Raw genomic sequence first — 22,479 nt, 5'->3', positions numbered from 1 at the left:
GCCAAAAAAGGCCATAGAGAGCCTGCTATGGAGGCTAATTCCCCTCTATCATTAATTAAATTCGGCCCGTAAGATTTGATACTTGTTTTGAATACGTTAGGGTATGCGCTATCTAAATTCGTCTTAAAAATTCACAGGCCACGTCTAGATAAGTAGCAGATTGCTCTACAAGCCGTATACGTATGGCAGCCGATTTTAGACCAGGCTGAAGTTGGCCGTCCATTGGGCCTACTATTTGTGCTTAATCGTTGATATCATACTTTCTGTTATTATTTATGTTTATACATACGTACATCGGGCGGTAACAGACAATATCTAGCAGTTATTGATATCCATTTATTAATAAGCTTTTAAAGGAAATTAGGAATTTTTTGTTTCTTCGAATGGGCGTCTGAATGGGATGCTATATTTTGTCTAATGACGAATCGGCGGCTGGATCGGCGGCTACCAATCGGCGGCCAACTTCAGCCTGGTGCACACAGCCCTTTGCTGTGAGCACACAGCTCCTTCCCCGAGCACACAGGTACGTCGCTGAGCACACAGCCCATTTGCTGTCAGCACACAGCTCCTTCGCCGAGCATGCAGCCCCTTCGCTGTGAGCACACAGCTCCTTCGCCGAGCATGCAGCCCCTTCGCTGTGAGCACACAGCTCCTTCGCTAAAACAGGTTTTGTCCCAATGGTCCTTCGTACAGTAGGTAGCGTTTTGTGATAGTCGGACATTTCACTCAGTTTCTTGACAATTGTCTCATTTCTTTTCGCGATCATAGAGAACAAGCTAATACACAGGGGAATTGCGGGGGGGAAAACAACAAGGCCCCAATGTTACCAACTATTTACTCCTTGGTTGAACTTTAATAGGGCTACAGCAAATGAACTTTTATGGGTGACTTTCGCGCGCTCATTAATTATCGCCTGAAAAAAAATGATTTTTTTCTACTTCAGGGATGGTCTGATAGACTAAAATGAGCAAATAGGTTGTGTCTTTGTTTTCAAAATTTGACATTTTATTTTTTTACCCACGTCGTTTTTTACCCATCTCATCATTTTTTGCAGTCTGCAAAGGATGTCATCCATAAAATTTACTTGCTGTGGCCAAAAGTAGAGTTAGAGTTACAAAATGACCTTTGCACTCTGTGCCTTGCACTCGTTACGGGTCACGAGATTTACGGTCCAAACTTCATCAACAGAGAAAGCCGAAAAGACGTGTGTGTCGGTTCGCTGTACTGTTACAGTTGTCATCTGACCAGGTAAAATGTCATATCAACAAGAACTATGTAATATGTTTATAGAATTAGACAGTGCACTGTCGTTAACGTCACGGCAAGGGCATAACAATGTCTTTACTTTACGATGGCCAGCTCATTAGACCTTCTATATAATTCTATTCTGAAGGAAAGTTTTCTCTTTATCCTAGGCCTGTTACTTAAAAGCCCTTGTAACATGTTTATCATACATGTCACATCATGATTTAACATAATGTTAGGTCGGTTATAGCATCGATATTGGGCAAATCTCACTTTCTACTTTGTCACATACACGAAGCTTCATTTGCTCACTTCCGGGATAAATGTCTTGTAAGTTGTAGCGTTAAGTAATTATGAGGTACCTCACCCCAAGGCATAGCCTGCGTACACGGACAGAGGAGTGGACGGACTTTGGAACATGCATGCCGACCGATAGTAGTATGGTGGGGGCGGGGCATATCGCAAAACTGAGGGGGCAATGTATGATCCACAGAACTCAAATAACACATTTATTTCAAGAGAGCTTAGTCTTTACTGTTCACTGTTTTTCTCGCCTATGTGCAAATTATTGGCCTGAACCTAAAATCCTACTTTAGTTTAAAGTATGATTTCAGGTTGTAGTAGACTACGAAATACATTAAAAGGTATTTTGTAGTAGTAGTAGTACTAAACTCTGTGATTAGCAAGCAACCCCATTTCTGGTCAAATGGCTAGGGGCTCAAGTCCAGTAACCACCTGTTAAGGGTTTCTGCACACTGAACTTTGGACTCTTATGTCTACAGTAGCCTGGTAACCATTCCCTGGCCTACTTAGGGGTGTTCTACCAACCCAGGTCTTATAGACGTTTTTCTGACAGCCTATCTCTCCTGCTGGCCTTTCCCTTGGATGGGAGCAAATTATCGTATTATGAATGTGAATGATAAGTCTCCACATTTTAATATTTATTGTCACAGTCACTCAAAGGCCAACAAACCCCAGGGGAAACTGAAACCTGAGCCCAGTGTCCTTTAGGATACATTTCAATATGCACTGTTAAATTGTTAAAGGTTTGAGACTTCCAGATAATAAGCAATTACTCAAGCAATTAGATATGATTATGGTCAGTCGTTTCACGTAGCATCCACTCAGTTACCTTTTGTCACTGCTTGTCAATGAGTAATTGCTACTTGGCATTAGCCCGGTGGATATAAAGTGTTATGATTTTCTATAACAGGATATATTCCCAGCATGGAGTTGCTGTCCTGAGTGGAACACATCATAGTTTCACTCCTCCTTCAAACTATTGTATCATCTGTCAACTTGATATCCCTACGAGGGGCGTTCAATAAGTAATGCCCCTGACCCATTTCCCATAGCAGGAGATTAATGAAACTTGGCACAGTTATTAGTCGTTCTCTATATAGGAACCACCCAGAGTTATGCATTTCTTCCATCGTTTGATGCAGCTCTGGACACCGTTTTTATAGAAGACCCCAGGTTGGTCCTCCAACAGATGCCTCATCAATGGCAGAAGAGGGACGACCAGGTTTGGGAACTGTTTCCACAGACTTACGGCCATGTTTAAATTCATGATGCCAGCGTTTTACAAGGTCATATGATGGGGCATCATCACCATAAGTTTCTTTCATTTCATCAAAAGTCTTCTTTGGTTTGCGTCCTTTCAAATACAAAAACCGGATCACTGCGCGACACTCAACTGGCTCCATTTCACACCTGTTCCATTTCACACCTGACTCTGTTCAAACACCAGTACATCAGAAACCTCAATTAGTTCAGAGCTGTTTTTTTGCAACATAATTCATAGAGATATAAATCAGTACAAATGCAAAATTTCATTAAGATCAAACAACTGGAAGTGAGTCAGGGGCATAACTTATTGAACGCCCCTCGTACATACACTGTGGTTAAGGCCATAAAGAGTGGTAACTGAGGCGTTTGGGGGTGTTTTTGGTGTCATGAAAATATCATGTTTGGATAATGCATGGGTCTTTAGTTTTTTTTAGGAAGTACCTTATTGCATAAAGGTGATTTATGCAAATTATCATGACGTCATGATGATGCCATAGAGAGCTATATGGCCACGCCCATTTGGGGAAAAAATGCCAGAAAAGTGTTTTGCCCCGCTTGTAATTTGACGATTGTTGTTGATACTTTACAGTAATGTATATAATGGTCATTTAAAAAGATCTGTGCGTGGATTTTGTCATATCTTGTAATGCTGATTTTTTATGAATTTTTTTTCTCAAATTTTTATTACCCCTTTTGCTACCAGCAATTGGGAGCACTAAATAGCACCCTTTCGAGGCGGCTGCGCGAGACATTCTACCTTACAGGGTATATTTCAAAATAAGATCCATTTTGACTAATTTTGATGACCAGTTTTTGGGGCGTGTCGCTCCGATAATCACATTGTGGTGGTAGTAGTGACGCAATCCATTTTTATAGGTCATAAAAAAATCAAAATGATATTTTGAGGTCAGATTTGTATTCGGCATGTGCTAAAACCTCGGTATACCAAGTTTTGTTCTTGTATCTTCAAGGAGAGGGAAAATATGGTGTTTTTGCATATTTAATTAGCTGACTCAGATTTTATTACCCCTGGAACTTAATTATTCAGGATTATTTATCATTTATGAATTAGATATGTAAATTTCATGGCCATAGTTCAATTCAGCATGTTACAAAACCCCAGTATACCAAGTTTTTTCCTTGTATCTTGTATGACTGTGGAGATATTGTAATCTTGCATATTTAATTAGCTGACCCGGAGAAATTATGGCGTAATTTTCAGGCCGTTGATGGCCATAACTCTCTAACGGTATGTCCGATTTTTTCGCAATAAAAACCATTCTATTTCTTTCACTAAGACCTACCCAATGATGTCAAGTTTGAAAAGCTGTGAAGAGTTTGAAATTTTTGTGTAATTTGAGACAGCTACTTTGACCTTGAAATTTGGCCAACAAAAACAACATTTGATGGCCAAGTATCTTATTTTTATTAAAATAGAAGAACCTATCTACTAACATTGATGGTTATTTTTCGGAAAGAAATCTTGCTCAGACATACCTCCTGGCTACCTTAAAAACAATGGACATAAGTTACCCTGCAGCTATAATTTTCATGGTAACTCCACGAACCCCATTTTATTTCATACCATCCCTTCTATGATCAAGAAGTCCGCCCATGTCTTCTCACGTTTACAGACAAAAGAAAACTACCATCCTCTTAACATTACAAAACCCGCACATTATCAAAAAGGTGGGATCCTTTGTCTTCTACTGTCTCCGTATAAGAAGTCAAACCCAATAGCCAAGTTTTTGCTTTGTTTAGTTTATTTGAATTTATCACCAGAGTCATCCTCCTAACGCCCGGTCCCCAACGGCACTACCTTATGGGGCCCTGCTGTCCCAGGCCCTACCTACGGGTATTATGATTGTCGCCACAAACAAGCTGTCAACCAATCAGAGAACAGGCCTTCCTTGGGCTTGTTGTTGTCGCAAGCTGTCTCGCAAAGGCCGCTGGGAAGCTATCAGCCAATCATGTTACGTATTACCATGACTTTGTTTGCTCACCATGCCAACGCCCGATCCCCAACGGCTGACTGCCCATATAAGGGCAAGCTCATTAATATTCATAAGCAAGGCACCCCTAATAACCGAATACTGTGGCTGATTTGTCAGGGTTGATATCATAGGCCTTGCCGTGATTGTCAACCCTGAGTGTGAGGGTGCACCAGAGTTAGTCACTTACTACTGTATACTGTTTACCATTGTCACATTTTGCAATTAGCCCTCAGGCAAGAACTTGCGATAAACTTTCAAAATCATCCAGCATGGAGTGGCTGTTGTGGGCAGAACACATCCTAGTTTCGCTGCTCATGGCGGCGCTGGTACGCCTGGCGGTGACGGAGGGACTGCAGGGGGTCCTGCGGGCGGTGCTCGTGGGTCTGCGCTACGTGCCGGGGATCGGGGAACTCATCAACTGGATCGTCCGCATGATGGCAGCGCAGTTCGCTCCACAACTGACAGGTGGCAGCTCCAGCAAGAAGGACAAGAAACCTCCTCGCGTGGCTCTGCCTAAGAAAGGTTAGGTCAACATCAGAAAACAACATTTATCAGAGTATCTGAAGCTCGTTTTACCCCTGCATTCATCACTGCATTGCTATTCAAAATGAGACATAAAGTGGCATCTACCAGTGCCCAGCCAAGAGGCACGTATACTCCTAGAATACACTCTGGTAGTGTGAACAGGGACACATCATCATTGATGAACCCTAAGTGATGAATACTAAAAGCCTGTTCATCAGAAAGCACAATGTTTCATATAGAGACAAGAATCATTCAATCGTCAATGTGCAGCAATCTACTAGTAAGTTTGTGGGGTTTTTTTTCCATTTCAATACCCACTAAACATGTATAAAAAGTTTCCATTTTTTTTAATGTCAGAAGTTTCCTATCATTACAAGATGTTAAAACAAGTTAAGTTCTCTATTTCTTTCTCATGTGTTAGTGCTCACATACATTCTGATACCATAACAAAGTACTACTGGGTAGCTAGTTACAATTATACACTCTTACAGTCATGTATCTTGTATCTGGCAGTCATTTGGTAATAATAATGGTATGTGATACATTGTATATTTAATAGTAACTATGTGCAATGTCAAACACTTTCTATTAGGCAACTTGTGTCCAGTATTTTGACTAATGCCAATCCAAGGAAATTGTATTATAAATCATTTATTAATTCACTGTCATTTTTATGTTCTTACGAGAAGCAAACAATAGAAAATAAAACCAAGTTGTTGTGACATATTCGCAGGTCTGTCCTATGAAGTCATACTTGAGGAGATGAAGAGGTTACAGAAGGAGAAGGATGCAGACCCCCATGCAGGGAGGATGTTTGCCTATGTCTATACTCTAAAGGAAGATGATGCATCCAAAATACAGAAGGTAAATGATAATAATATTGGGTGTATTTTGCAGCCAGTAGGTACCCAAAGAGTGGGTAATGAGGTTGTTAAACGTGGTCGAGGCACCTCTTTGAGCATGGGACCCCCATTTTACGTCCCTTCCGGAAGACGATTTCGTGGAAAGCTTCGTGAGGCTACAGCAATCCGGTTGTCCTTGGTTGGACTCCCATCCAAGTACTGTCCGGACCCCGCAGTGCTTAACTTCCAAGATCGAGGGATCGTGTGGACCAACGCGCAATGCGGCAAACATATAATGGTGGTTAACCTTTATTCGCTGGGTAACCAATATCCGTTGTGTTTGATAACAAGGTATTCAAGGATATCAAATACATGGACAGTGGTTTCAAATTACAATATCTTCCAAATATTGCAAATTGAAATCACTGTCCCTCAATTTTATATCCCAGATGATAAGGCTATACGAGGTCACTCCACAGATAAAGGTTTAAACAAAAGGTAAACAATCTTGTTAGGCCACATTGACTTAATTTCATGGATGACATCCACGTGTGCATTGATTTCTTCCTGTTTTCCAAAGAAAAAAAACTGTGGCCACATGTCACCCAATAGCATTCCCGATGTATTAGAATTTTATGCTTGCCAGAGGATCTGCTGACAAAGTGGGCACATGGTCAGGGCTTGGGGCGCAGCACCCTTAGACTTGTTTCCCTCTGTAAACAAGAATAAAAGCATTATTGAAATGGTGATGATTGTCTCTTACAGTCTTACTAGAGATGAACATAATACAATACAGAATACAGAATGGACTGGATGTTAAGCAGCACTTTTTTTCAGGATTTCTCTAAGATTTTTTTTTTGCCCTCGCACATTAGTTTTGGGTTCTCCAGAGGATGTCATCGAAAATTAAGTCAGTGTGGCCATACCATCTCTGTGGCTTGAACTCGACTGTCACGAAAGTGCAACACCTCATTGTAGAAAAGAACGAAGCCAATTAACAGCCTATCAAGCCTACATGTATCTGCTTGTATGTGTATGCTCCACTTTTTTCCTGATTGAATTTCCCGTACTGTTTTTGTCTGCTCAGGAGGCAGTAGAGATGTTTATGGAGCAGACAGGGCTGGGAGACGATCATGACCGGTTCGTGCAGGAAGTCTACCAGTCCTTCCTCCACACCAACGCACTCAACCCTCTTCTATTCCCCGCTCTCAGGTAAGGATGGGACTTATACCAGACACATTACAGTAAATGCAGAAATGTTCGCGGTGGATTAATGTTCGCGGTTTTCGCGGTGACCACTTCACTGCGAATTTAAAACCACCGCGAATATTTTTCTATCATGGTATGAGACTGCAGTCTATGGTGTTACCGCGAAATTGAAACCACCGCTAAAAGTCCTTTTTCCCGCTACCGCGAAATTAAATCCCCGCGAACTTAAATGCATTTACAGTACTTAAATGGTATTTGTTTTAAAATTTGTGTTTTAGATAATACTATGTGAGATTGTGCATATGTGTGTGTGTGTTTGTGCTTGTGTGTGTGTTTGTGTTTGTGTTTGCGTGTGTGTATGAATGTGCATTTGTGAGCATGTGTTTGTGTGTGTGCAATTGTAATACTATATGTGTATGTGCATATGTGTGTGTGAGTGTGTGTGGCTGTGTGTTTCTGTGTGTGTTTGTGTGTGTGTGTATTTGTGTGACTGTGTGTGTTTGCGTGTGTGTATGTGCATTTGTGTGTGTGTTTGTGTGTGTGCATGTGTTAACTAATTGTGTATGTGCATATGTGTTTTTGAGTGTGTGTGTTGGATCACAGATTCTTTCACGTGCCTGCAAATTTAGAAACATAAGACTACAAGTAGCTGATATGAATTCATAGTTTGTAAATTTTGCATTCCACATGATTGTGTGTAAATTCTATTCCATGACACATTTGCAGGAGATTTGAGATAGAGACAGTGAGCATGGTGGCATCATTTCTCCATGGCGACGACCAGGTGGTGGGGTCACTGACCTCGGGTGGAACAGAGAGTATCCTGATGGCTGTGAAGGCGTACCGAGACCGAGCCAGGAAACTCTACCCACAGATCACACAGCCAGAGATGGTCAGTAACTTTCAGTTAGATACAATATAGAATACATCAAGGTGTATTCCGTGTCACCCGAGGTACCAGCCCGAACGCGGGAAGGATCGCCCGACGGCCGACGGTCGTGTCATAGATGTGTGTGTAGGGACCACCAATTGACCAGGTCATTTCACATACTTGTTGGTAGATGTAGTCATACCTCTGCATAGGGACCACTTGGCCATTTATACATACTAGGCACTTGTCTAATGTGACCAGTCAAATCCCTAGAGTGGTCACTTTTGGCAGAAAGTTGTACTTGGGGTGGTATTTTAACAGTGTTGTTCGATGCAAGGACTGGTGTCGACCACTTCTAGGAACTGAATTGAAGTTTAAGAGGTAAGGAGATAGTACAAAATGTCACTTCTCAGGGGTCCACAATACATTTTAGTGCCAATTTGCCAGGTACATGTATAGGGTAATTCCCATGGCAGATTATGAAGATATGCACTCCCGATTGGACATGTTTTACTATTTTCTTATTACCCACGGAAGTCAGACAATCTGCTCTTTCTGAGTTGTAGACTCAGATAACACACCTGGTCCAGCTTTGCAAACTTAAGGTTACCAATAGTAGTAGGATTCAATTTCTGAAACTTACTGCCTTCAACAGGTTGCACCCATCACCATCCACCCTGCATTTGAGAAGGCTGCAGCATACTTCTGTGTGAAGATGGTGCACGTTCCTGTGGGGCCGGACTTCAGGGCAGATGTTACAGCTATGGAACAGGTACACACAGCATTTTTAACCTTCAAAATGTTGACTTATGTGAATGTTATCAATTTACGGTTTAAGATATGCTGTTTTTGAAAAAAAAAAAGTTTATCTTCTACATTAACTTACAACACAAACTGGAGAAAATATGAGAAAAGAAAAAAGATTTTTATGACTAAAATCTTCTTAAGGGCCACCAAGTGGCCACCTGTTTACATAGACCGGGTTTTATTGGTCCCGTAGGTGGTGGTCTTGAGCAGTTTTGTCTGTATCTCAAAGTTGTGCAACACAGACCTCATATGATTTCGGCTCAAAACCAATAGTTCCAGGGTTCAATTCTACCCTTGACCAGACCTGACAGTGCAGTGATGCCTGTCGAGAATCTTTGGTTTATCAGTGAAAAAGTGTGCAAAAAAAACACATGGCTTTGGTGCACTAGTGTGCCAACTTTGCACATTTGCCACCAAGAGCAGTACCTTTTGTGTGTGTGTGTGTGTCTGTATCAATAAATATTCCTGTTGCTATATTGTGTAGGCCATCACAGGGAACACCATCCTGCTGTGTGCATCTGCCCCCCAGTACGCCCACGGTGTTGTAGACCCTGTATCACATGTATTCCTGTTGCTATATTGTGTAGGCCATCACAGGGAACACCATCCTGCTGTGTGCATCTGCCCCCCAGTACGCCCACGGTATTGTAGACCCTGTATCACATGTATTCCTGTTGCTATATTGTGTAGGCCATCACAGGGAACACCATCCTGCTGTGTGCATCTGCCCCCCAGTACGCCCACGGTATTGTAGACCCTGTATCACATGTATTCCTGTTGCTATATTGTGTAGGCCATCACAGGGAACACCATACTGCTGTGTGCATCTGCCCCTCAGTATGCGCACGGTATTGTAGACCCTGTATCACATGTATTCCTGTTGCTATATTGTGTAGGCCATCACAGGGAACACCATACTGCTGTGTGCATCTGCCCCCCAGTACGCCCACGGTGTTGTAGACCCTGTATCACATGTATTCCTGTTGCTATATTGTGTAGGCCATCACAGGGAACACCATACTGCTGTGTGCATCTGCCCCTCAGTATGCGCACGGCATTGTGGACCCCATCCCTGAAGTCTCAGCCATGGCGCTCAGGAGGGGGCTGCCGCTACACGTGGATGCCTGCTTTGGGGGATTCATGTTACCATGGTGATTTAATCATGAGTTAGTCTCGGAAGCCTTTCGCATAAAACACTAGAGTTGTAGACACACTTTCCTCCGGTGCCCATCCTTGGTGCTGAAGGACCCTCCCCACTTTGTATGTCCTGTACTTTCCTTTTCCTTGGTGCTGAAAGACCTTCCCCAACCCTGTACTATTCTGTACCATCCCTTTCATTAGTGCTGAAAGATCCTTCCTCACCCTGTACTATCCTGTACCATCCCTTTCATTAGTGCTGAAAGATCCTTCCTCACCCTGTACTATCCTGTACCATCCCTTTCATTAGTGCTGAAAGATCCTTCCTCACCCTGTACTATCCTGTACCATCCCTTTCCTTGGTGCTGAAGGACCCTTCCCCACCCTGTACTATCCTGTACCATCCCTTTCCTTGGTGCTGAAGGACCTTCCCCACCCTGTACTATCCTGTACCATCCCTTTCCTTGGTGCTGAAGGACCTTCCCCACCCTGTACTATCCTGTACCATCCCTTTCCTTGGTGCTGAAGGACCTTCCCCACCCTGTACTATCCTGTACCATCCCTTTCCTTGGTGCTGAAGGACCTTCCCCACCCTGTACTATCCTGTACCATCCCTTTCCTTGGTGCTGAAGGACCTTCCCCACCCTGTACTGTCCTGTACCATCCCTTTCCCTAGTGCTGAAGACCTCCCCTACCTGTATTATCCCATACTGTCCCTTATCAATGCTGATTTTAATCCATACAGTGGATACTAAACCGTCTACAGTAGTTTGAGGAAAGAGCGACATTTTGAGTTAACACTTAACTGTTGATATTGATCTTCAGTTTGCCCATACTTGTAGGGTTACTCTTAAAATCCCTCCTCTCCTCTCGCCTTCCAGGATTGAGAAGTTGGGCTATCCCGTCCCCACCTTTGACTTCAGGAACCCTGGAGTCACCTCAATGTCAGCAGATATCCACAAGTATGGATATGGGGTCAAGGTAGGCTTCCTTCGATGATATGATTTTATTACATAACAAGTTGTTAACTTGCATAAGTATGGATTTAGATGATAGTTTGAAACAAACAAACAACAAACATCTGCAAGGAGGCACCATAGAAATTTTGTTTGTAGTTTGCTGTTGTTAAAGTGTAAGTTCTCTGTGTTCTAAAACTCTGTGGACAGCCAACATAACAGTTTGTACCATAACTGAAGGGTGTACCTTGTTTATATTCAGTAACAGTTGCCTTTGGAACTGCCTCTCTCCTTTCATCTAAAGGGCAACTTTGTTCCCTATATGAAGTTACACAATGTTTCATTCTACTCCCTGATGCAGTATCCAGTATTTGATTAATAACTACTGCATGGATCTCAACAGAGGGGTAGGCAGCAGTCGGCTAGTCTTCATGCCATGCTTCCATGCAGCTCTGTCCAGCAGGCTAACCCTAGTTAGAAAGCACGTCTCAATGTTCCTCCTAACACATTCCATCCAAGATTTTCTTGGTCTACCATGCCCTCTGCTGGTGACATTTTTGTTGCTTACCTGCTGTACTAGGGTGCGAGTGTAGTTCTGTACCAGTCGACAGACTACTGGCGGTACCAGATGTTCTCCTGCTCCACCTGGCCAGGGGGGATTTTTGGGTCCTGCTCCATGGCTGGGTCCAGACCAGGTGAGGCAGAAGTCTCATTTGATGTTTCCCATGGTAAAATTCTTAGCATGGAATGCCTTTAGTGGCTAGACGAACGTTTCCTATAATTTGTCCAATGTTTAAATTCTTAGCATCAAATGCCTGAGTGGCTACACGAACGTTTACTTTGATTTGTCCCATGTTTAACTTCTAAACAATGAATGCCTTAGTGGCTAAGCAAACATTCCCTTTAATTTGTTCCATGTTAGACTTCTTAGCATTGAATGCCTTAGTGGTTGAGCAGGCAAATGACACAAGATGGAGGGGTCAGGGGTTTGGTTCCTGTCACTCCTAACCAGACGTTGAGGAAAAGCACTTTACATAACTTTTCTACCCAGATACATATCTGTCCACCTAGGTCAGTATATATATATAATGCTATGCAAAAGAGAAGTAGTGCTTTAACAATTTTGAAATATACTATGCGACCTTCTATTATGTTAGATTAGTATACTGATGTAGATAGTTTGTAGTTGCTAGTAATACATGTTACTTGTCATACATTGTACCTGATGCAATCATTGTGCAATAAACTTGACTTCACTTGTAAAATTGGGTCCTGACTTTGGCTGGGGGAGGGGGGTAGGCAAATGGTGGTTGAAGGAGACAGATGGGCTCTGCCTCCCAATACTGTGCCAGTGGATAACAACCCTGTACTATGCTGCACTGTCCCTTTCCTTGGTGCTGAAGGACATTCCCCACCCTGTACTATCCTGTGCCATCTCTTTTCTTAGTAACCCTGTACTCTCCTGTACCATCCCTGTACAGTCCAGTACCACACCTGTATTATCCTCTACCTTACCTTTTGATTTGTGAGAAACTGTCCAAATTGTTTGATTTACCCAGGAGGAAACATTGCAGCAGCCTGGGCCGTCCTGAAGGCTATGGGTGAAGATGGTTACATGAAAACAGCTCAGGAAGTCATGGAAACAACACAGTTCATGATCAGCAATGTCAAGAACATTCCAGTGGGTATCATGTAATAAGTTATGAATCGGATTTCTTATTAAGATTACATGGCATTTAGTCTTAAGTGTTGAACATTTGTTTGATGAAGCTAAACTGAGTCTCCTTCCATTTGTTTTCACTACAGAATGGGAAAGCACAAATATGGAAATTGCTAATAAACCCTGTTGTACATGGCTATCAAAAGGCTTCTACCCCAGGATAGTTATTATAAACTTTATTATTGTTTGCAAGTACATGACTAATTCAGTGGATATCTGAGGGTAAATGTCATGTTGGACAACAATATACTACTTTAGCAACATTGATTGAAAGAGAAACTGTTCTCACAGGGATTCAACCTTTGTGAAGACTATGAAGTACAAAAAGAACTCATTGACAAACTCATCTACCAGAACAATGATGTTTACCGTCTCTTGCCCCATACAGGGCCTGTGTATACTCGGAGAGCCTCATATGACAGCCTTTGCAATCGGCTCCAGGGGCATCAACATCCTGGCTCTAGCTGATGAGATGGAGAGTAAAGGTGTGATGATCGATCAAGTCTTGTCTGTGTCTTCAGGAATAAAGAAGGAAACATAGTGGAATGTGATATCAGCTTTATCTCCTTGGAGTGTTGTAAGGCCTAAGAAAAAACATTGTGTTTCCTGTTTCAGTCCTGAAAAAATTAGGGTCAGTAGGTAAGGATCTTCTTTTTTTTTGGGTTACTTTTTTAGGCTGGCTGACTCTATTTATACATATTACATGTACAATACAGTTGAACAATTTAAACTGAAATGCATAAGGTATTTCAATGTCAAACTTTAATTTTTTACATTATAGATATATTCATCCTTCATATAGGACTGTGTTGAAGCAGTGTTTTTACTTCAATAGGAAGCAGGCTGAATAAAGATTCTAACATAATGTTACTCCACTGCCCACTCAAAAAAAGATTGGCAGGTTTTTCTAGGGTCACAGGGTAGGGAAACAGGGAACACAATATTTTTCCTTGGCGTAACTTGGTCAGTAACTAGACAGTGATGGGTATGTTTTTAACAGATGTCCTCTTGCTGAAAATTAAGTCTTTCACACTCACTCACTCACTCACTATCCGGTTTAGCGTCTGTTGTTCAACTCTTGCAAGAGTTGGACGTTTTGTCAAGTCGTTTCAGTCTGATTGCTGCCCTCCATCCACCCTTGTCAAGGGGATGGCTTTTTGCAAGTCCAGTTTTCTAAGATCTTCATTGACACAGTCTGCCCATCTCCTCTTGGGATGCCACATGGATTTTGTTCAACTACTGACAAGTTCAAGACCTTTCAAAAAAACCTTTCACAATGTAACAGTAACTCTTACTACTCCCCAGGCTGGAGGATGGAGAGGACACAGAACCCTAACGGCCTCCACTGCACCGTCATGCCTAGTCACACCAATGTTCGTGACAAGTTTGTGGAGGATCTGACTGCTGCAGCAGAGTATGTGAAGGTACGGATGCAAGGATTGACTCAATAAGACTTGATATGTACAGTCTATTATCCAGTGCAATGTGGGTAGACTGTTTGCCTTGAATTCGGTAGGTCATGAGTTTGATTCCCAAGTTTGGATGCATGCACTGCTCTGCCAGAAAACAATATTATACAAACTTTTATAATGGACCAAACTGGTAACCTGCATGCGAAAAAAATCATTTTCTCAATTAATGTAACAATCAGTACAATCAGTGAAATACACAATCATACATTTAAATACTCACATGGTGGCGCACTAGATATCTGAAGTACCTGAAGAAATGACCAATCTTATGTACCTGCACCAATTTCTATGCAGGTCACCAAGTATTTCCAGCCTGGTAATTGTTTCTAAATGTAGTACTTTTTTCATTGCTACAAGATATCTTTTCCTTTTCCTTCAGATTCACAACACATCTTCAGAGGAAGGAGCATCCATGGCTTATGGTCTGGCCAGTAAAATTCCAGATAAAGGCCTTGTCGATGACTTCCTTAAGGAGATGTACATGGAGTTTTACTCAAAGTGCTAGGGACAGGCTGAACCCTCTCCTCATCTATGCAATGCTGTACAAGTTTTCGACACCACCCCTAAAGCCAGGTTCACACATGCATACATATTCAAGTCTGTATTAGTCTGTAAGGGATTCTTAGCCTCTACCAGCCTTCACAGGTTGCTGGAAAATAGTAGAAATTGGACAAATATAGACGCATAATATTCCAGTTAGCTGGCCTAGGAGTATGGTTTGTGATGTGCTATCTCTGCTGGCATGGTTGTATTTGTGCAATTTCTATTGTTTTTCCAGCAACTTTTGTAGCTTGGTAGAATCTAAGATTTTCATACGAACCTCATACAGCCTTAAATATTCACGCACGTGTGAACACACCCTAACACAGCACACGTATGCATTTGTAACTTTTGACAACAATGATCTTGTCTCTGTTAACAGCATGTGTTAGAATCTGACCAATCACTTTTTAAAGCAAAGTCACAGTTACTTTTTGCCATATTCTACATCATTTTTTCATCTACCTTATCACACTGTACAGCATTATGTTTTCAGCATATAAAAGTTAATGTGACTTTGTGTTGTAAGAACATATGTGCACCTCCCACACCATAAGTTGAGTAATCAGCCATTGGTCTTAAACTTTCCAACAGCTCAGGGAGTTTCTGGTTGCCAGGCAACTAGTGTACATCATGTAGTTTGGTTTCCCGTTCTTTACCATCACTGGAAATGTGGAAAATGATGCAAATATTTAGTTGCAAATCTCAATCTGAATGGAGACTTTTACATATTTGTAGTGTTTGCCCCGAAATTCTACAATGCACACCTTTAAAGAAGTACAATATATGTTTTAGTAGGTGTGATTTTCATTCTTCTGTTGCATAATGTCTTCAAAAATGGAATAAAAAAGGATAGATACATGTATCTTGAATGTTGTTAAATGGAAAACTTCCCTTTGTCAATTTCAATGTGAAAGAATTTATAGTAAACACAATTTATAAGTTGTGATTATGTAATTTGAAGCAGCCAGTGTTTTGTGTTGATGATATTGAGATGAGACTTTAAAGGTATAGCTGAAAACACTGAATTAAATTAAATGAACTAGATTATATTAATTTGAAGTTTGCTTGTATTTCCAAGTCCAAAGTTGCAAGAAGTGTTATATTAACATTGTTGGTAACTTGCCATGTGAATTTTTTTATCCTAGGGTGTTAACATTAACATTACATGATTTATCTGACAAACAGGAAACTTTCTAAAGGAACAAGAGTAGAAAGCAAATTCACTTCAGTCTCTGAGGTGGAAATCCTCACCAGGTCTCTGTGTCCAACAAAGATATCAAATTCAATCAAGGAGGCTCTTTCTTAACCAGGACTCCTTGCTTCATTCAATAGTGATATTGCTGATAATGATCATTAGTAAATTAACTCATTTCTTATTACTGAGGACTGGCAGGGTTGAAAAATGATTGACTTTCTCCCACCAGTATACCATGTAAGCTGAACTATGTCACCAAAAATAAAGTTTCCAACCAGTTTCCAAGTATTTCTTCTAGATCTTTCTCATTTTAAGGTAGGGTCTGAGTAGCAATCTAGAGCAGAAGGGGATGTATTGTTCAATATAAGTACGTCCTTTTTGTATCACATTGAGTGTTAATGTGGAATAAAATCTAATTAAGGATTGATCACAGTAGCAGTTGAATCATAAAAAATTCAATCTTTCCTTGCTCCTCTACTGTCCCATAGTGATGTCGCATGTATATTGCATGATTCACACATCTTATATTTATGTATTTGGGATGAACAGCAAGAACATCGTTAGAGCAAGAAAGAACTGGAGTGAACCCTCAGAAGATCCTCAATTTGCATTGGTCACCAATAGCTTAAATTTGCTTTGAAACGGTAGACGAGTCCGATGAAGACGGAGTAAAAGAGACGACTAACGGTCGAATGAAATACTGCAGCATGTACAGCAGATATGATCTCAACACTTTACATCAACAATTTTTCACGAAGTTAAGGTACAATAAATTGATCAGTCAATCAATCACATATATTGTTTGGTCAGTACTTTTATTCAGTCAGTCACGGTAAACGAGTTTTGCTACTAACTGCAGCGTCCTCGTGCTAATGAGCGAGATAAGTGAAGTTCTACACCTGCACTTAACGTGGTTCAAAAGCGACGCGCTACGGCTGACTGAAGAACTGCAGCACGAGTTTTCCGCAACAGTGTCTGTATCTGGTTATAGACTTGTAGTATAAACCATCGCATGCTCCCGGCACCGGGGCGCTCAACCACACCGAGTTCACTCTATAAACATCAGGCCTTTCTGATCGGAAGCGAGTTAGTCCAACACTCCCCGTAAAAATCACCGGCGTGCACCAGTTGACCCAGGCGGCGACCAACGCTCACAGTGCCGAGGATGTCGGGGAAGCCCCTGGTAGGTTCATTACCGAGCTAGGAAGCCAGAGTATAATGGAAGCCAGAGTTCCCTACATTGCTCCAATACGTTTAAAGTACCGTCGGGTACATAGAACCCCCAACGTGTGGCTTGGGATTGACTATGGAGCCAAATTAAAGCCCCCCTCCCCCCAAAGCGGGGTTCTCGCGGCATTTTGATATAACTGTATAGACAACAGACACCAGCTCTTGTACTGTGGCGTTGATGCCACTCAAAGGAACGACATTTTCGATACCTGGAAAAGACACATTTCGTTTTAATCAACAGGTGGCTATACTACTCTATGTGGGTAATCAGGGTATAGAATAGAGCGTTGACCTCCCCACAAGAGCGGGTCACTGTGAATGAAGGTCATAGGTCACAAGCGTAATTCTTTTCCCTGATTACCCAATTAGATGGTTTGCAGCACAGTTTGACCGCTTGTCCGCTGTGACCGCTTGAATTTTGCATTAACTGAAAAAATTCCCAATTTTAAATCCAGATTAGCCTATGTATAACTGTGTTACACAATCTCTCTCTTGCTGGGGTTAATGACCGCAGGGCCGGCCGACAAGAGCGCGATGATTTTACTGGGGCTACATCCAAATGAGCCACAGCATCTTCTTTTAGTGCGTGCAGTAGTTGGCGTCTATATGTCATAGTAGGGCATTGTAGCCAACGTAGATAAATGATTTTAAACCGTAAGTTCAGCACCTTTTGAGCAGGCCGTTCCACATATTTAGTTATTGCCTGTAAATTATGATTTATCAAAGTAAAATGAAAAGACTTCTTGAGATTTAATTAAGTTAATGACATTGGCAATGATCTTTATTGCATATTCCTGCCCAACATGAGCTAAATGCATTGGGTTTGATAACTTAAGTATACGTGAAACAGGTTACATCTTATATCATCTGAGGTTATATCTTATATCATCTAAAATCTACATAACGCCGTTAGTCTCTTCTCTCTTTTTGAAACTTGTGTGAACAAATTTACAAATCTTTTAATGAACATACTTGTAAAAATGCAAAACCACAATAAAATCATATCAACTTTGCCTGTGTTAACTCGTCTATCGCATTATGGCTAATCTAATTTTCGACTTCATTAAAAACGACATGCAAATTTTAATAATGATTATCAACAGGTAGTGAGACCACGCCGTTACAAGATGGCGGTGTGTCTGTAAAGGGGCAGAACACGGCGGTTAAAACAGCTCACAGAAGGCGCACAACGTCCGTTGTATGTGGTGAGTGGTACTCAACATTGTCCTCTATATTTTCGTGAATATTTGGACTGGACATAACTGCAGAGAAATGAAATGAAAATGCAGTATGGCGTAGATTATTTGCGGCGATTGCTTCCTGGGTTAAGTCCTGCACCTAGTAAAACGACCGCTGGAGGGCGTTCCTAAGCGCTGTTTGAGAGTTTGGACCTTATAGCTACCAAATAATTGTTTCCCCTGCAAGCCGTGCAGGGAGATATAACCCCATTGATCTCTGCCATTGGATAAGGTCAAATCACTTTTCAAAAGAAAAGAAGGCACACAGTAAAGAGAGGCTAAGAAAGATAATGAGGTCGCCGTGTTTTGTACCGTGGTTTACATATGCAGACTGTCCAAAGCCAATATAGCAATTTTTATGCTGCACTTAGTGATTGAATCACTAGAGGGCGCTCTTAGACCGTGCGCGTTCACGTGGCGTGCATGTTATAACTGCAGTTTGCATATCCGCCGCTAGACGTCACTAATAGTGTATCCAGTAATCAACATACGCTGTGTTGATTAAAACAACTGCATTTTTGTAACTTTTTTTGGGGCGAAAGTCTTGGTGTTTCTATGTAGAAATGGGTTTTCCGTCGCCGACAATTGATAACAGGGTTTGATGAATGAGATATCGAGAAGGTGTACAAAGTTGTTCTCCTGTGTCCGTGTTGCATAGTCAAGGCACTCTAGCTGGTCTTGCAAGGTTCAGAAAGCTTAATTCACATTCTGGATCTCTTGGCTTAAATCCAATTGGAATACATTAGGTCCTGGCAGAATTGCTGTAAGAGAAAAGTGATGTTTTAGGTGAGATGGAGTGTTGATAATTAAGTTGATGAAAACTATTCAGAATCATCATGATGGCATTTGCACTACTCTGTCTGTGTCAGTTGCTGTGTGCTTTTGATCAGAGGAATTTTTACATTGTCTACACAGTTTGATCAGACGGTGAAATGCATTGCCTTATCAAGAAAGCAAAGGGGTTCACAATACTATTGCAGCTGACAATTCTTACTTCTTTATCATTTCGTGCTGTTCTCTTCATTCATTGTTTGTCGAGGACGAACAAAATAGAGTGGTGTGGCGGCCAGACCTATGGAAATTCTGAATAAAATCTAGGTATATAACGGGGGCTGCCCTAAGATGGTTCCCGTCCTAAGACGGCACGGATTTTTTGCTGATCTTATTATCCATAAGTACACCGTGTTTGTTACCACTGACTATGCTGATTACAAAGGTAAATAAACCAACTCCATGCAGACAGCTTCAATTTGCATTCCAAGTATACTTTAACATATTTACTTTATGTTTACTTCAGAATTCTAACAGTGACGTTGACAGTGCGGTCACCGGCCTCTGCGTATTGGCGGCTCGTGTCGCTAACTATACGAACTCTTTCAAGCAGTCACACAACTGCCATGATACACATAAATAAAGCTCCATTAAACACTATGAATATGGGTCTTGTTTGTTGAGTAGAAAAGCAAGCAAAAGGAAGTGACATAAACATTGCCACCATTGTACTCCCAAGGGAGTGTGGCTGTGAAGGTGGCAGACTAGAGAACGCTCCAAAGGTTTATTTGACTGTAACAAATGATTCGTGCTGTCTATGAAAATAAGACTTTATAGAGAGATGTAGATGATATTTTCATATAATCAGACAGAGTTTTGTTGATGTTGGCGGTGTCGTTTTTTCGTAATGTTTTTTTAGTCGGCCATTCACAATCAGTGCATTCAGCCCATTGCCCGTAAACACATCAGCTGGATTGTTCTAGGCACAGCCTTTCTCATGTGAGACAAGAAATACATACAATCACGATTTAACTGTCAAAAGAAAGCTAAAATATTATACTATTAATTTTTTTCTGTGTACTTAAATTTACCACTTACTTCTGAAGAGAGCAAAATGTAAAAAAAGCGTACCAAGTTAAGCACACTGTCCAGCGTAGCACAAAATTGTCTCACAGTGTTTGCCGCTTGTAACACGCAGCGCGAAAGGTTCATGAACCACTTGAATGCATTTCTTATTCAAGTATGTTGTTCAAATCTATGTGTAAAAAATTCAGTCATCAAAATTTGACCACTCTCAGGCAACTAGCGATGGAGCGCCATGAGTTTGAGCGCTAGAAAAAGCGTACCGTGTTGGGGCACCTCCCGTTATATATATATAGAGAGAGAGAGAGTCTACCTATTTAGTATGATATTGATACATCAACATGTGTAGTCTATATTTTTTATGAATGTTTGTCTACTTATCATTTAGTTGTATTCTTCAGTGAATGAGTCATGGACTGACCTTTGTACCTGGGATGTAAAACTGGTCTAAGACATCCACCTCTGCTACCTGCCTTGTCTGACAGGTAAGTGTAAAACACCATGTTCAGTTAAGGACAACATTCACATTGGGTCTGGTGTACAAAGTTGTTCTTGTGACTTTATTCCATGTGAATGTGCTGCTCTTATATGTTAGCTGTGAGTGGAAGGAGTTCAGGGACATTTGGTTACGAGTGAAATGTGTTCAGCACCAAGGACAGGTATGTTTGGCTGGATGATGGTCATGTTTACATGGTTGTGAATGGATGGTGTTCAGCACCGAGGACAGCATTTCGTACAATTATTCGACATATGCAGATATGGGAAGTCACTAACAATGGAGTGAATGGGTTTGGGATTTGGGGATTCTGTGCAATTGACCAAAGTGTGTGGTTATATATCCAGTGTGGAATTAACTGGCTTCTACAGTACTGAACAGTTCTATCCATGATGTATTTTGAGATTCTTGAACATCTCTCAGAATGATGACTGGTTTCGTGTTTATTTTTGATGATGTATCATGATGTATACTTGACATGCTCTTTACAAATTTTATTTCCTCTAACAGCGATACGTGTTTGACCAAATGTTTATTGTTCTGACAATCTTAACTGAATGTGAATCAATTGATAAATTCATGTTATGGATACTTCTCATTGCTATTTAACATGAATTTCTGACTTGGTTTTATTTCAATGATCTTATTAAGTTGATAGATGTCTTCATGCATACTTCTACTCTTGTCTTGTTTTTATAATACAAAATGTACATATTGGTAATTATTCTAATTCATTATCTTAATGACACGTGCTGTTTACTGTGATGTTCTGATGTTCTGTTGTAAACTGCTTTAGTTGAGAAGGGCATGTCCATGCTCTTATTAGATGTTCTGTGAAAATGAGTTTTGAACTTTGAGCTTTAACATGTGTTTCATGTGTTGTTGGTAACTGTTCAGAACCTGAACTGAAGTATATCATTGATCTTCAGATACAACAATAGTTTATTGCCAAGTAATAATTATGTTTTTTGACCTGAATACTAAGTATTCTGTTCGGTCTGCCTAAACACCACAAACGACCACAAACGACTTAGAAACACCACAAACGACCACAAACGACTCTAATATGCAGTGTATATGGGTCAAAAACCTTGTTTGGCGCTCTGGATACATTGTTTATACATTTATGAATTTAAAAAATGCAGCAAGTCCTATGTATTCACCAGTTATTTCGAGTCAGTCCGGTTTCAAGATCAAAGCAATTCTTGGCCACCATGTTTGGATCGCGCGTGTTCGCCTTTGAGACTGAAAAACACTTAATATACATGTTTCATAAGTTGACAATGATAGAATTGCGGTATGAACCAACAGCTTCCATAGATTTATCGTCCAGTCGTCTAAGGAGCCGAGGAAGGTATCGAGAGCTTCCCCATGCAGCCTCGTAGCACAGGCGATCCACCATGGCGGCAAAGAATCGCTTCGATCTTCAAACCGGCGGACTGACTCGAAATTACTGGTGAATACGTAGGACTTGCTGCATTTTTTAAATTCATAAATGTATAAACAATGTCTCCAGAGCGCCACACGAGGTTTTTGACCCATATACACAGCATATTAAAGTCGTTTGTGGTCGTTT

General features: G+C 41.1%; 1 protein-coding gene and 1 long non-coding RNA gene across 6 annotated transcripts in view; both read left to right on the top strand.

The window, feature by feature from the left end:
* Positions 1-16,373, top strand: part of LOC118405670 (sphingosine-1-phosphate lyase-like) — an 18,355-nt gene extending 1,982 nt beyond the window's left edge. The window contains exons 2-14 of one of the 5 annotated variants that reach the window (XM_035805270.1): positions 1,189-1,248; positions 5,077-5,330; positions 6,067-6,197; positions 7,263-7,387; positions 8,111-8,276; positions 8,911-9,027; positions 10,062-10,213; positions 11,081-11,180; positions 11,736-11,850; positions 12,715-12,836; positions 13,264-13,360; positions 14,181-14,299; positions 14,727-16,373. In XM_035805270.1, coding sequence (XP_035661163.1) covers positions 5,078-5,330; positions 6,067-6,197; positions 7,263-7,387; positions 8,111-8,276; positions 8,911-9,027; positions 10,062-10,213; positions 11,081-11,180; positions 11,736-11,850; positions 12,715-12,836; positions 13,264-13,360; positions 14,181-14,299; positions 14,727-14,852 — 1,623 coding nt within the window. In that variant the 5' untranslated portion in view covers positions 1,189-1,248; position 5,077 and the 3' untranslated portion in view covers positions 14,853-16,373. Of the gene's footprint in view, positions 1-485; positions 1,249-5,034; positions 5,331-6,066; positions 6,198-7,262; positions 7,388-8,110; positions 8,277-8,910; positions 9,028-10,061; positions 10,214-11,080; positions 11,181-11,735; positions 11,851-12,714; positions 12,837-13,263; positions 13,361-14,180; positions 14,300-14,726 lie in introns of those variants that run through there. The other 4 variants (XM_035805267.1, XM_035805269.1, XM_035805266.1 and 1 more) reach the window with 4 other exon arrangements.
* Positions 16,374-18,414: 2,041 nt separating this feature from the next.
* The window catches only part of LOC118405897, a 5,432-nt gene continuing 1,367 nt past the window's right edge, over positions 18,415-22,479 (top strand). Inside the window, exons 1-2 of the long non-coding RNA XR_004829954.1 lie at positions 18,415-18,520; positions 20,796-20,892. This is a non-coding gene — a long non-coding RNA (uncharacterized LOC118405897). The remainder of the gene's footprint in view (positions 18,521-20,795; positions 20,893-22,479) is intronic.

Source organism: Branchiostoma floridae, chromosome 18 (genome assembly GCF_000003815.2).
Source record: "Branchiostoma floridae strain S238N-H82 chromosome 18, Bfl_VNyyK, whole genome shotgun sequence".
In the NCBI taxonomy this organism is placed as follows: domain Eukaryota; kingdom Metazoa; phylum Chordata; class Leptocardii; order Amphioxiformes; family Branchiostomatidae; genus Branchiostoma; species Branchiostoma floridae.
The sequence above is the reverse complement of the archived record's forward strand: the minus strand, read 5'-3'. Positions and strand labels throughout refer to the sequence as shown.